Raw genomic sequence first — 13,856 nt, forward strand, 5'->3', positions numbered from 1 at the left:
CCCCAACGGTTTTTGATGCACTACCAGCCTCGATGGTGTCATGGTTCTGGGTTCGCAGCCTGGTACTGGCTCCCACCCAGAGCGAGTTTCAACAACTCAGTGGGTAGGTGTAAGACCACTACACTGACTTCTCTCTCACTAACCACTAACAACTAACCCACTGTCCTGGACAGACGGCCCAAATAGCTGTGGTATGTGCCCATGACAGTGTGCTTGAACCGTAATTGGATATAAGCACAAAAATAATTTGAAATGAATGAGTTAATGAATTTGATGCACTGGTAACTACATGTGGGTTATTAAGTAAATGTTGTTATAAGAAAAACTGTCATGCAATAAACAATTGGTTAAGTACAGATTTAGTATGCAAATCAGAATTTAACTAAGGCAGAATAAAAACACCAGGAGCCTTATATATGGGGAAATTCTGTTCTAATTATTCTATACTAGATGTGTAATAGTGTGCTGTATGTGGTAAGAAATTTAAAAAATTCAAACTCCAAAAAGCAAACCCAAATAAAAATATTTAGAATTTATATATATTTAAAAAGAAAATCTCACCAATTACAATTAAATTAAAATAAATTAACTGAATCTAATTCAATTAAATTGAACTGAATTCAATTAAATTATATGAGAATTAATAATTATTTTAAATAAAAAGTTAAAACCAAAACCAAATCTCTTCTTCAAACTTTAAATAGAATAAACCCCTTTAAATGTGTGTAAAAATAGAACTTATTTTTGACTGGAAAGAGTGGGTAACTTTTTCAGTTTGGATTTGAGGGTATGAAAACAAGCAACATACGTCTGTATCGACATCGTCCCCGAACTGGAAATGTATCTGTTGTCTGCGCGCCCGCTCCTCGTCCCACATAGAGGCGTGGAAACTGTCGGTGTCCCCTCCTTCTCCTCCTCCATTATCTAGAAATAAATAGAAAAGTTACAGGATTTCCCCCTTTCTAAATAACAAGATTTTCATAATGCAAGTTGCTACAGTGCTTGTATACCTTAAAAAAACCATTTGTTTTGTTTTAACAACACCACTAGAGCACAATGATTTATTTATCATCGGCTACCTGATGTCAAGCATTTGGTAATTTTATAATGTAGTCTTAAAGTTAAGCCACTACATTTTCCCATTATGTCATGTCATGCCAGGTCATAGGGTTTTACATGCACATTCAGAACAAGCTGTTGTAGCTCAGGCCTGTCACAAGTGCTGGCCTTGGCTGGTTCCTCTGTCCAGGACAGGAAAAGTTTGGGGTGGGTGGGAACAAGGGACCAACCATACTGGCAAGTGGAAGGGAATACCAGCAGCCTGACTGGAATCGGTTTTTTTCCATTAGCAACATATGATCTTTGATATGCTGCTATTCATAGACAGGACAGCACTGCTCTGCTAAGGCAAAAGGCAGTAAGTAAAATTCGCATATAGAATTAGTTTATGTATAAAATGTGATACTTTAAAATACGCATCAAAATAATATAACCAGATACCAGAGAAGTATCTTGCTGACATATTAAAGTGCAAAAAGTTATTTTCTTAAAATCGTTAATTCATAACCTACTGCCTTTTGCCGTAACATAGCAGAGCACATAACATAGCCCTTCATATATCAGTCACGGGACACTGATTGGAATGGGAAAAACCCAATCAGAGAATGGGCCCACTGAGGTGGTTTGATCCTACGATGCAAGCTCCTCAGGCGAGCACTCTACCAATTGAGCTAGATCCTGCCCCCTGGACACTTAAAGCAACATGCTATGCAAGTTAACAAAAATAAGATGGCCAATAAAAACTTCGGGAATGGTCATTTCATTTGCGTGTCGCTCATGCAAGTTTAATTTTGTGTAACCCATTTCTCATTCACACATTAAATTCAGGCCATCATTTAAATAGTCAGGACATATTATGCACAAAAGATATGAGTTACCTGTGTTTTTTTATAATCCATAAATTGTATACCCGATATTTAATTCTTAGACGTTTGGTGTGGAATTACTATTATTTATATTCATGTAGTTTTAAATACACAGAGTTGTCATGTAACATCCTCAATAAAGATTCCAGTGATATCATGCTATAAAAGACAGTCTTAAGGTTTGCTGAAACTGATAAGACTCAATGTGTCATAGCATTTGTTTGTTTTGTTTAACGACACCACTGGAGCACATTGATTAATTAATCATCGGCTACTGGATGCAGCAAGGGATCTTTAATATGCACTTTCCCCCCAGACAAGAAAGCACATACCACGGCCTTTGTCCAATTGAATGGATCCGAGGTGGTCTGAGCTAAATCCCGCCCTGTGTCATAGCAAGTACAATAATGTAACAATCTCTATGTTAAATATGTTAAAACAATGGACACACCTTGTAGAGGGCCCTGTGGCAACAGGTAACAGGTAAGAATCTTTCTACCATTTTCACAATAATGTAACAACCTCTATGTTAAATATGTTAAAACAATGGCCACACCTTGTAGAGGGCCCTGTGGCAACAGGTAACAGGTAAGAATCTTTCTACCATTTTCACAATAATGTAACAACCTCTATGTTAAATATGTTAAAACAGTGGCCACACCTTGTAGAGGGCCCTGTGGCAACAGGTAACAGGTAAGAATCTTTCTACCATTTTCACAATAATGTAACAACCTCTATGTTAAATATGTTAAAACAATGGACACACCTTGTAGAGGGCCCTGTGGCAACAGGTAACAGGTAAGAATCTTTCTACCATTTTCACAATAATGTAACAACCTCTATGTTAAATATGTTAAAACAGTGGCCACACCTTGTAGAGGGCCCTGTGGCAACAGGTAACAGGTAAGAATCTTTCTACCATTTTCACAATAATGTAACAACCTCTATGTTAAATATGTTAAAACAATGGACACACCTTGTAGAGGGCCCTGTGGCAACAGGTAACAGGTAAGAATCTTTCTACCATTTTCACAATAATGTAACAACCTCTAGATTAAATATGTTAAAACAATGGCCACACCGTGTAGAGGACCCTGTGGCAGCAGGTAACAGGAAAGAATCTTTCTAACATTTTCACAATAATGTAACAACCTCTAGGTTAAATATGTTAAAACAGTGGACACACCTTGTAAAGGACCCTGTGGCAACAGGTAACAGGAAAGAATCTTTCTACCATTTTCACAATAATGTAACAACCTCTATGTTAAATATGTTAAAACAGTGGCCACACCCTGTAGAGGACCCTGTGGCAACAGGTAACAGGTAAGAATCTTTCTACCATTTTCACAATAATGTAACAACCTCTATGTTAAATATGTTAAAACAGTGGCCACACCTTATAAAGGACCCTGTGGCAACAGGTAACAGGTAAGAATCTTTCTACCATTTTCACAATAATGTAACAACCTCTATGTTAAATATGTTAAAACAGTGGACACACCTTGTAGAGGGCCCTGTGGCAGCAGGTAACAGGAAAGAATCTTTCTAACATTTTCACAATAATGTAACAACCTCTAGATTAAATATGTTAAAACAATGGCCACACCGTGTAGAGGACCCTGTGGCAGCAGGTAACAGGAAAGAATCTTTCTAACATTTTCACAATAATGTAACAACCTCTAGGTTAAATATGTTAAAACAGTGGACACACCTTGTAAAGGACCCTGTGGCAACAGGTAACAGGAAAGAATCTTTCTACCATTCTCACAATAATGTAACAACCTCTATGTTAAATATGTTAAAACAATGGCCACACCGTGTAGAGGACCCTGTGGCAACAGGTAACAGGTAAGAATCTTTCTACCATTTTCACAATAATGTAACAACCTCTATGTTAAATATGTTAAAACAGTGGCCACACCTTGTAGAGGGCCCTGTGGCAACAGGTAACAGGTAAGAATCTTTCTACCATTTTCACAATAATGCAACAACCTCTAGGTTAAATATGTTAAAACAATGACCACACCTTGTAGAGGACCCTGTGGCAGCAGGTAACAGGAAAGAATCTTTCTAACATTTTCACAATAATGTAACAACCTCTAAGTTAAATATGTTAAAACAGTGGACACACCTTGTAAAGACCCTGTGGCAACAGGTAACAGGTAAGAATCTTTCTACCATTTTCACAATAATGTAACAACCTCTAGATTAAATATGTTAAAACAATGGCCACACCGTGTAGAGGACCCTGTGGCAGCAGGTAACAGGAAAGAATCTTTCTAACATTTTCACAATAATGTAACAACCTCTAGGTTAAATATGTTAAAACAGTGGACACACCTTGTAAAGGACCCTGTGGCAGCAGGTAACAGGAAAGAATCTTTCTACCATTTTCACAATAATGTAACAACCTCTAGGTTAAATATGTTAAAACAGTGGCCACACCCTGTAGAGGACCCTGTGGCAACAGGTAACAGGTAAGAATCTTTCTACCATTTTCACAATAATGTAACAACCTCTATGTTAAATATGTTAAAACAGTGGCCACACCTTATAAAGGACCCTGTGGCAACAGGTAACAGGTAAGAATCTTTCTACCATTTTCACAATAATGTAACAACCTCTATGTTAAATATGTTAAAACAGTGGACACACCTTGTAGAGGGCCCTGTGGCAGCAGGTAACAGGAAAGAATCTTTCTAACATTTTCACAATAATGTAACAACCTCTAGATTAAATATGTTAAAACAATGGCCACACCGTGTAGAGGACCCTGTGGCAGCAGGTAACAGGAAAGAATCTTTCTAACATTTTCACAATAATGTAACAACCTCTAGGTTAAATATGTTAAAACAGTGGACACACCTTGTAAAGGACCCTGTGGCAACAGGTAACAGGAAAGAATCTTTCTACCATTCTCACAATAATGTAACAACCTCTATGTTAAATATGTTAAAACAATGGCCACACCGTGTAGAGGACCCTGTGGCAACAGGTAACAGGTAAGAATCTTTCTACCATTTTCACAATAATGTAACAACCTCTATGTTAAATATGTTAAAACAGTGGCCACACCTTGTAGAGGGCCCTGTGGCAACAGGTAACAGGTAAGAATCTTTCTACCATTTTCACAATAATGCAACAACCTCTAGGTTAAATATGTTAAAACAATGACCACACCTTGTAGAGGACCCTGTGGCAGCAGGTAACAGGAAAGAATCTTTCTAACATTTTCACAATAATGTAACAACCTCTAAGTTAAATATGTTAAAACAGTGGACACACCTTGTAAAGACCCTGTGGCAACAGGTAACAGGTAAGAATCTTTCTACCATTTTCACAATAATGTAACAACCTCTAGATTAAATATGTTAAAACAATGGCCACACCGTGTAGAGGACCCTGTGGCAGCAGGTAACAGGAAAGAATCTTTCTAACATTTTCACAATAATGTAACAACCTCTAGGTTAAATATGTTAAAACAGTGGACACACCTTGTAAAGGACCCTGTGGCAGCAGGTAACAGGAAAGAATCTTTCTAACATTTTCACAATAATGTAACAACCTCTAGGTTAAATATGTTAAAACAGTGGCCACACCCTGTAGAGAGCCCTGTGGCAACAGGTAACAGGTAAGAATCTTTCTACCATTTTCACAATAATGTAACAACCTCTATGTTAAATATGTTAAAACAGTGGCCACACCCTGTAGAGGACCCTGTGGCAACAGGTAACAGGTAAGAATCTTTCTACCATTTTCACAATAATGTAACAACCTCTATGTTAAATATGTTAAAACAGTGGCCACACCTTGTAGAGGGCCCTGTGGCAACAGGTAACAGGTAAGAATCTTTCTACCATTTTCACAATAATGTAACAACCTCTATGTTAAATATGTTAAAACAATGGACACACCTTGTAGAGGGCCCTGTGGCAACAGGTAACAGGTAAGAATCTTTCTACCATTTTCACAATAATGCAACAACCTCTAGGTTAAATATGTTAAAACAATGACCACACCTTGTAGAGGACCCTGTGGCAGCAGGTAACAGGAAAGAATCTTTCTAACATTTTCACAATAATGTAACAACCTCTAGGTTAAATATGTTAAAACAGTGGACACACCTTGTAAAGACCCTGTGGCAACAGGTAACAGGTAAGAATCTTTCTACCATTTTCACAATAATGTAACAACCTCTAGATTAAATATGTTAAAACAATGGCCACACCGTGTAGAGGACCCTGTGGCAGCAGGTAACAGGAAAGAATCTTTCTAACATTTTCACAATAATGTAACAACCTCTAGGTTAAATATGTTAAAACAGTGGACACACCTTATAAAGGACCCTGTGGCAACAGGTAACAGGTAAGAATCTTTCTAACATTTTCACAATAATATAACAACCTCTATGTTAAATATGTTAAAACAATGGACACACCTTGTAGAGGGCCCTGTGGCAACAGGTAACAGGTAAGAATCTTTCTACCATTATCTGGATCAATATCTGACTGAAGTGTAATCAGAGGTCGGGTCTGGAATAAAAACAAGATAGCATTATGGTCTTCACATAATAAGACAGGGGGAAAAAGTACAATTCCTGCAAGTAAGAAAATGTCTATGGCAAAAAACATACTGTAGAAACAAAACTGAATATAGTCCACAGCAAAGAAAAGTGCCATGGAGAATTAAAAACAATGGTATTGCCGACTGTTGTGAGCAATTGCAGGGATTGCAATTTGTATGGTATTGCTAAAATGTTAAAGTCTAAGACTTCAATAGTCTAGATTTAAATCTGTAATGACATCTCATACACATTAAAGCCTCTATTAGAGTCTTAGTCTACACTTATTAGTTAAAGTTTTTTTGTTTTGTTTAACGACACCACTAGAGCACAATGATTAATTAATCATCAGCTATTGGATGTCAAACATTTTGTAATTCTGACTCGTTGTCATCAGAGAAAACCTGCTACATTTTTCCATTAGCAGCCAGGAATATTTTATGTGCACTGTGGTGCACTGGTTTAAATGAGAAAGACCCCAATCAATTGAATGGATCCACCGAGGTGATTCGATCCTGCTATGCAAGCACCTCATGCTAGCAGTCAACCGATGAGCTAAATTCCACCCCTCTTTGACCAAATGCCCCTCAGAACTCTTAACACTGACTGCAAACACACCTGGTTTTCTGTGAGCCACAGTGCCTGCAGCTCTTTGAGTTTGATGAACGAGAATGGCAGATGGAGGAGCTGGTTGTCACTAAGGTTGAGAACTCATAAACACCCGATTTTCTGTGAGCCATAGAGCCTGCAGCTCTTTGAGCTTAATGAGCTGGTTGTCACTGAGGTTGAGAACTCCTACAAACCTGGTTTTCTGTGAGCCACAGTGCCTGCAGCTCTTTGAGTTTGATGAATGAGAATGGGAGATGGAGGAGCTGGTTGTCACTGAGGTTGAGAACTCGCAGGCGGGGGATGCGGCCAATCTCGTCGGGGATGTAAGTCAGCTTGTTACTTCTCAACGACATCACTGTGATACCAGAACAGCTTCCCAGCTAAAACAGGCAAAAGAGAAAAAACATTATAATATATGCAAATAAGGGTGTTGGGAGGGGAGGGGAAATCACATAAATAAAACTATTTGAAAAAATAATATGTGTAAATTTTTGTACAACATAGTGTGGAGGTTTGTAAAAAAAAAAAAAAAATGTTGGTCTTGATTTTTTCCTGAATATTCATAATCTCTTCCAGTCTTCCGTGGGAGTGTTTTGAGATATATCTATAAACCGATGATCTGTGAATAAAAAGCCCAAAAAACCCAATCTATTTTAGGAATATTTTTGTAATTAATTCTACACAAAGGCTACAAACTTAAAATTATGATGATGACAAAAACATATATGTTGGTGACAAAAGCTTTCTATCTGAGCATATGGAAAAAGAAATACTGGCTTACAACAAACAGAATTCTAGTATAACTTTCAAAAAAATATTGTCATACCAGTAATGCACTTTTATTATAAAATAAAAAATAAGGAAGATTTAATAAGAATCACCTCAGCAGGTAAGAACTCGAGAAGATTTTCATCAGCGTAGAACGTGCGCAGGTTTCTCAGGAGCCCAATGCTGGCAGGAAGTGACTGAAGATCATTAGCACTAACATTGAGCTCCGACATCGCAGACAACCTGAAGTAGTAATAACACATACAAAATACTCTGATGGAATCAAATAAAAGAAAGAAGGAAGGATGGAAATGTTTTATTTAACAATGCACTCAACACATTTTATTTACGGTTATATGGCGTCAAGACATATGGTGTAGGGACCACACAGATATTGAGAGAGGAAACCCACTGTCACAACTTCATGGGCTACTCTTTCCGATTAGCAACAAGGGATCTTTTATATGCACCATCCCACAGACAGGGTAGTACATACCACAGCCTTTGATATACCAGTTGTGGTGCACTGGCTGGAACGAGAAATAGCCCAATGAGCCCACCGACAAGGAACGATCCCACACCGACCACGCATCGAGCGAACGGTGTACCACTGGGCTACGTCCCACCCTGAATAAAATAAGTGATGTAATGTGGCACTGAATGTCAGTAGCATCATGGTTAATGTCCTGATCATACCCAGTACTGTGGATGAGGGTTTTGGTTATAGGCAATATTTTTTTAATAGTTATGTGTTCCATTATTTCTTTCCAACAGTATATATTTGTGATAGATAACAACATTTACGAAATATGTTTGTAATAGACAACTTATTCATTTCAACTTATTTTCGTGCTTATATCCAATTAAGGTTAAGCATGCTGTCCTGGGCATACATACGTCAGCTATCTGGGCTGTCTGTCCAGGACAGTGGGTTAGTGGTTAGTGAGAGAGAAGAGGACGTAGTGGTCTTACACTTACCTATTGAGTTGTTAAACCTTGTTCTGGGTGGGAGCCAGTACCGGGCTGTGAACCCTGTACCTACCAGCCTTACCAGTATCTCCACGACACCAGACAACTTAGATCGATTTCTTTTTTTTTATGAATAGAGTGACCAGGACTCAATAGCAAATTTTAGTCATTTGATTGGTTATAGGGCTTTTCAGGCCAAACTACTGAAATAGAGGGGTGAGGAGTAATGTCAGAGGTCAGTTATGTATGAAATAAAAATATCAAATATGTTTGTGATAGACAAATGCAAATAGTACTAACACATGACAAATGTTTTTCATAGACAACCTGATGTTCTAATAACATAGTAAAAAAATATAGATGATAGACAAATTAAAGTTACCAGTACATGTACTGACATAATAACATACAAAAAAACCTGTTTCTTATGGACAACATTAAGTACCAGTAGTAATAACACATTAAAAATAGAATTAAGATAGACAACCTGAACATTATATAACACTAAAGATTGATCTGTTTATAATGAAACTGTTCCTACCCTCCAAGTGTGGTTGGCAGAGCTCTCAGCTGGTTGTCATCCACTTTCAGTGTCGTCAAGTTGTTCAAATTTCCTGAACAGAAAAAGCACAAAATACTTTTCTTGATATTGAAATACACAAGGGCTAGATGCTATAATCCCAGACAGGGGTGACAAAAGTCGTTTTTAATTTTTGCCAGGAGCGAGTGGTCTTAGTGTTTCAAAAATATGAGGAGAGTGAGGACGTACAAATTGTAAGATCTAGCAGGACATAATTGTTGAGATTCTCATTTGTATTAAGGAAGGAAGGAAGGAAGGAAGGAAGGAAATGTTTTATTTAATGACACACTCAAAACATTTTATTTACGGTTATATGATGACAGATATATTGTCAAGGACCACACAGATATTGAGAGAGGAAACCTGCTGTCGCCACTTCATGGACTACTCTTTTTGATAGCAGCAATGGATCTTTTATATGCATAGGATAAAACATACCACAGCCTTTGATATGCCAGCCGTGGTGCACTGGCTGGAGCGAGAAATAGCCCAATGGGCCCACCAATGGGGATTGATCCTAGACCAATCGCACATCAAGCGAATACTTTACCACTGGGCTACGTCCCACTCCACATTTGTATTAAGACAAGTATGTTATAATTCAAACAAAATATTAGTCAAACATACATACACTGGAAAAATTAAATTATTTTAAAATGCCGACAAGTTAAAATTGGTAACAAATATCACTGAAATAATTAACTGAGTTTTTTTAGGTTTATAGAACAAAATTAGCAAACATCTCAAAATTATTTTGCACATAAAAAAAAAAAACTTTCAGAAGTGGAATTTAGATTAATTTTGCACACATTTTAATTCAAACTTTACATATTTTCAAAGAATGATGAATTATTTTATTTAAAAAAAATGTATCTATAAACAAAAGACAAAGTAAAATCTGGTGTGTAACCTATTGAGTCTGGCAGTATTTTAAGGTTGTTTGTGGTCAGATGTATATCGGCCAGAGAATTGCAGCCATCTATTTCTTCTGGCAAGCTTTCCAGATTGTTGTTGGAAGCATCAAGAAACATGAGCTGTTTCAAGTTCCCAAAGTTCTGAAACACAAAACAGAATTATTTATAAATTCAGCGGTAATTTTTACACTAAGATCAAAGTTAAAGTTTGTTTGTTTAACGACACCACTAGAGCATATCGATTAATTAATCATCAGCTTTTTGGTAATTCTGACACGTAGTCATTAGAGGAAACCCACTATATTTTTTCTAATGCAGAAAGGGATCTTTTATATGCACTTTCCCACAAACAGGAAAGCACATACCATGGCTTTTGACCAGTTGTGGTGCACTGGTTAAAACAAGAAAAACCCAATCATTTGAATAGATCCACTAAAGTGGACACTATGATCAGGGCTAGCTCTAGGTTGCATAGTACCAAAGAAGAGAGTACCGTGTCAAAGTTCGACGTGCACCGTCAAATATTTACGGAGTAAAAGCAGCTGTGGGTGTGATTGGTAGTAATATGTGACATTGATTATTTGTGCAAATACTATTATCCATTGACAATAAATAAATACACTTTTATTTGTTATACAGTTGTTATGCAGTATATACCAGAGGTTGAAACTAATGCGGGGTACCCCCAAAATTGGAACTGCAATTTTCAGCAAAAATGACGGTTGCTATTAAAAACATAAATTAAATCTCTTAAATGATACGTGACCCCCCATTTTCTTGCAGCTAGATTAGATGTGAGGTGCCACACTTTCTATTGCTGTACTTCCTGGGTGTGTTGAAACGCTGCTTATATCAGTTTTATTAGTAAACGTTAACATTATCGGCAATAGGAATTGATTTGGTCTAATGGAACCTCTAGCACTCACCAAATTTTCCAATTGCGATTTTTAAAACAATTGGTGAATTTATTTTATAATTTTGTGAAATAAATTAAATTAATAATTGATATTTTTTTTAGAAAATAACTGGATTTTTGTAATTTAACAGATAATTTCACAAAATTTTCTTTTCACCCAGAGCTAGACCTGAAGATTAATCAAAAACAGACAATCACAAATTCTTGAGAACTGCAACAAAAAACCCAAATTAATCCTGCAACTTCACATACCGGTACACCAGACAAATAGTCTTTGACCTAAATCCTGTTCCTTCTCTAGAGTAATAAAAACTCCTGAATGAAATGCTAAATTGACAGATTTTCAATAATGGCCTTTATCTTTAAGATATATATTTGTGATCTACTTACTGATGTAAATTTGGTCATCTGATTCTTATCACACCACAGCTCCAAAAGGCTGGTAAGGGATCCAATAACATCAGGCTGAAAAATAAAAGGGATCTATCATACAAAATATATGTAATAATGTATCATGCATAGACTACAGGTATGTACCAGGCATTGAATTTAAGGATTTTTTTTTTTTATTCTAGTGGAATCATAAAATGATGTAATATACATATTTTATGATTCATAATTGGAACCATCCAACCCATAATCTTGGGTTTGCGGAAACATGGAAACAACCTAATTCAAAGCAAGCATACACCTCATTCCTATTGACTGTCAGACAGACAGACAGGCAATAATACTGACATACTCAAACTCTTAAATCAAATAATAACACTTTAATTGTGATTAAAAACCCAAAACATGAAACTTTCCTTCTATGGCATCAACATACCAGTCATGAAGAGGTTGGAAAACACCCATTGGTTCCTATAATAAGTATAACACAAGCTAAATGCTACTTCAACCAAATATACAGAAAGCTACATCAGATTAAACCAAAAAAAATCTTACTTGGATAAACAGTGTCATAGATGTATCTCTAAAATTAATTACTTTATGTATCAGTATACTATAATAACAAGGCAAAAGAAACCACTCACCAGCTCGGTGAATTCATTGTTGCCAATGTCAAGTCGCTCAAGAGCGGTGAGACGACCGAACGACCGAGGCAAAGTTTTCAAATGATTCTCACGAATCTCCAAGATCTTCAGATGAACCAATCTACAAACAAATAAATGAAGTTTCAATATCCAGTGTTTAAAGGGTCACGTTTTAGAATTAAAAACATTTGGGACCTTGGCCGGTTTTGACAGGGTTCTGGTTTGTTCAGGGTCAGGTTTAGACAGGTTTCACTGTGTGTGTGTATATATATATACATATTGGGGTCCGTACAATTGAAGACCAAAGCATGTTTCATTTGAATGAAAGGAAAGGAAGGAATATTTCTTTAACAACACCTCGGCACCTATTAAACTAACACAAGGTTATATCAACATTTTGTTGAAAAAAAGAGACAGGAAGCCTACTGCCAAACATAGGCTACTTCTAACAATAATCAGCAAGGGATCTTTTATATGCATTTTCCCACAGACCCGGATACATATCATAACCTTTGATTTACCAGTCATGAGGCACTGGTTGGGACGGGAAAATACCCCTAGAGTCCATAGAGGTGGTCAATCCTGTGATCCATCAAACCTCAGGTGATTGCTGTATTTGAATGAAGTAACTAATAGTAAAATTATCTGGGTATGGTGATCAATTTAACTGTACATACAGAATAACAAAATATTAAAACATATCTAGTAAGGTAATAAATTTAACTACACATCAGCATAACAACATTTTAAAAGATATCTGAGTACAGTAATGAATTTAACTGTATATACAGTATAACAAAGCGTTAGAAATCAAAGACTTACTATTAATTAAAAAACAAATTACACAGAATTAAATGTCCTGCCCACCATAAACTCAAACTAATGCTTTCTTTAAGAAAACCAAGAAAAGTTAGAATGCTTTTCATATGAATGTTATAAAATAAAATCAAACTAGATGTATGTATATTACCTTCCGAAACTGCCTGGCAGGTAATCTATAAATGTGTCATTAAGAAAAAGTTGAGATAAATTCTGCAGCTGGGTGAAACCCTCTGGCAACCTAGAAAATGAAGAAAAAAACCCCACATTTATAATCAAGTTATCTTAAGGGCAGTTTCCATGTGTGTAATTTTTAACATGGAATTGGTGGGATTCATGTATACATGTAGTTACCAAAAACCATGCGCAACATATGAAAACACTAGTACTTGATAATCACAAATTCTGAATTAATTTTTTTTAATGCATTTAATTTCCGTGTTCTACACCTGTACCCACGAAACATTTTGTTTTCAAAATCTTGATTAGCAATATTTCAAGTCGATTAAAAATTGATGAACAATTACTGTTTAAAGTTTCACAATTGTGTAACGATCTCTGAAAGACGAATCACGACGTGATATTGAACAAAATGTTCCCTGTGTACCACACCCACACAGCACCTGCACCATTCCAACAGCTGCGTTCAGGGAAAACTACCCTTAAAGATAATAGTTTTGATGTAGTCTACATCATCAATTTTAATTTTAATAGTAGTCAGTCAGTTTGTATTTTGTTTTCTAAAAGCTGAACATTCTCTT

General features: G+C 36.5%; 1 protein-coding gene across 1 annotated transcript in view; it reads right to left on the bottom strand.

The window, feature by feature from the left end:
- Nucleotides 1-13,856, bottom strand: part of LOC121374739 (erbin-like) — a 90,438-nt gene that overhangs the window by 12,798 nt on the left and 63,784 nt on the right. Inside the window, exons 5-13 of the mRNA XM_041501848.1 lie at nt 13,247-13,336; nt 12,277-12,397; nt 11,633-11,707; nt 10,323-10,467; nt 9,374-9,446; nt 7,977-8,106; nt 7,290-7,475; nt 6,364-6,457; nt 809-924 (exon numbers count right to left, since the gene is read on the bottom strand). Coding sequence (XP_041357782.1) covers nt 809-924; nt 6,364-6,457; nt 7,290-7,475; nt 7,977-8,106; nt 9,374-9,446; nt 10,323-10,467; nt 11,633-11,707; nt 12,277-12,397; nt 13,247-13,336 — 1,030 coding nt within the window. The remainder of the gene's footprint in view (nt 1-808; nt 925-6,363; nt 6,458-7,289; nt 7,476-7,976; nt 8,107-9,373; nt 9,447-10,322; nt 10,468-11,632; nt 11,708-12,276; nt 12,398-13,246; nt 13,337-13,856) is intronic.

The sequence above is a fragment of the Gigantopelta aegis genome, chromosome 6 (assembly GCF_016097555.1).
Source record: "Gigantopelta aegis isolate Gae_Host chromosome 6, Gae_host_genome, whole genome shotgun sequence".
Taxonomy (NCBI): Eukaryota; Metazoa; Mollusca; class Gastropoda; order Neomphalida; family Peltospiridae; genus Gigantopelta; species Gigantopelta aegis.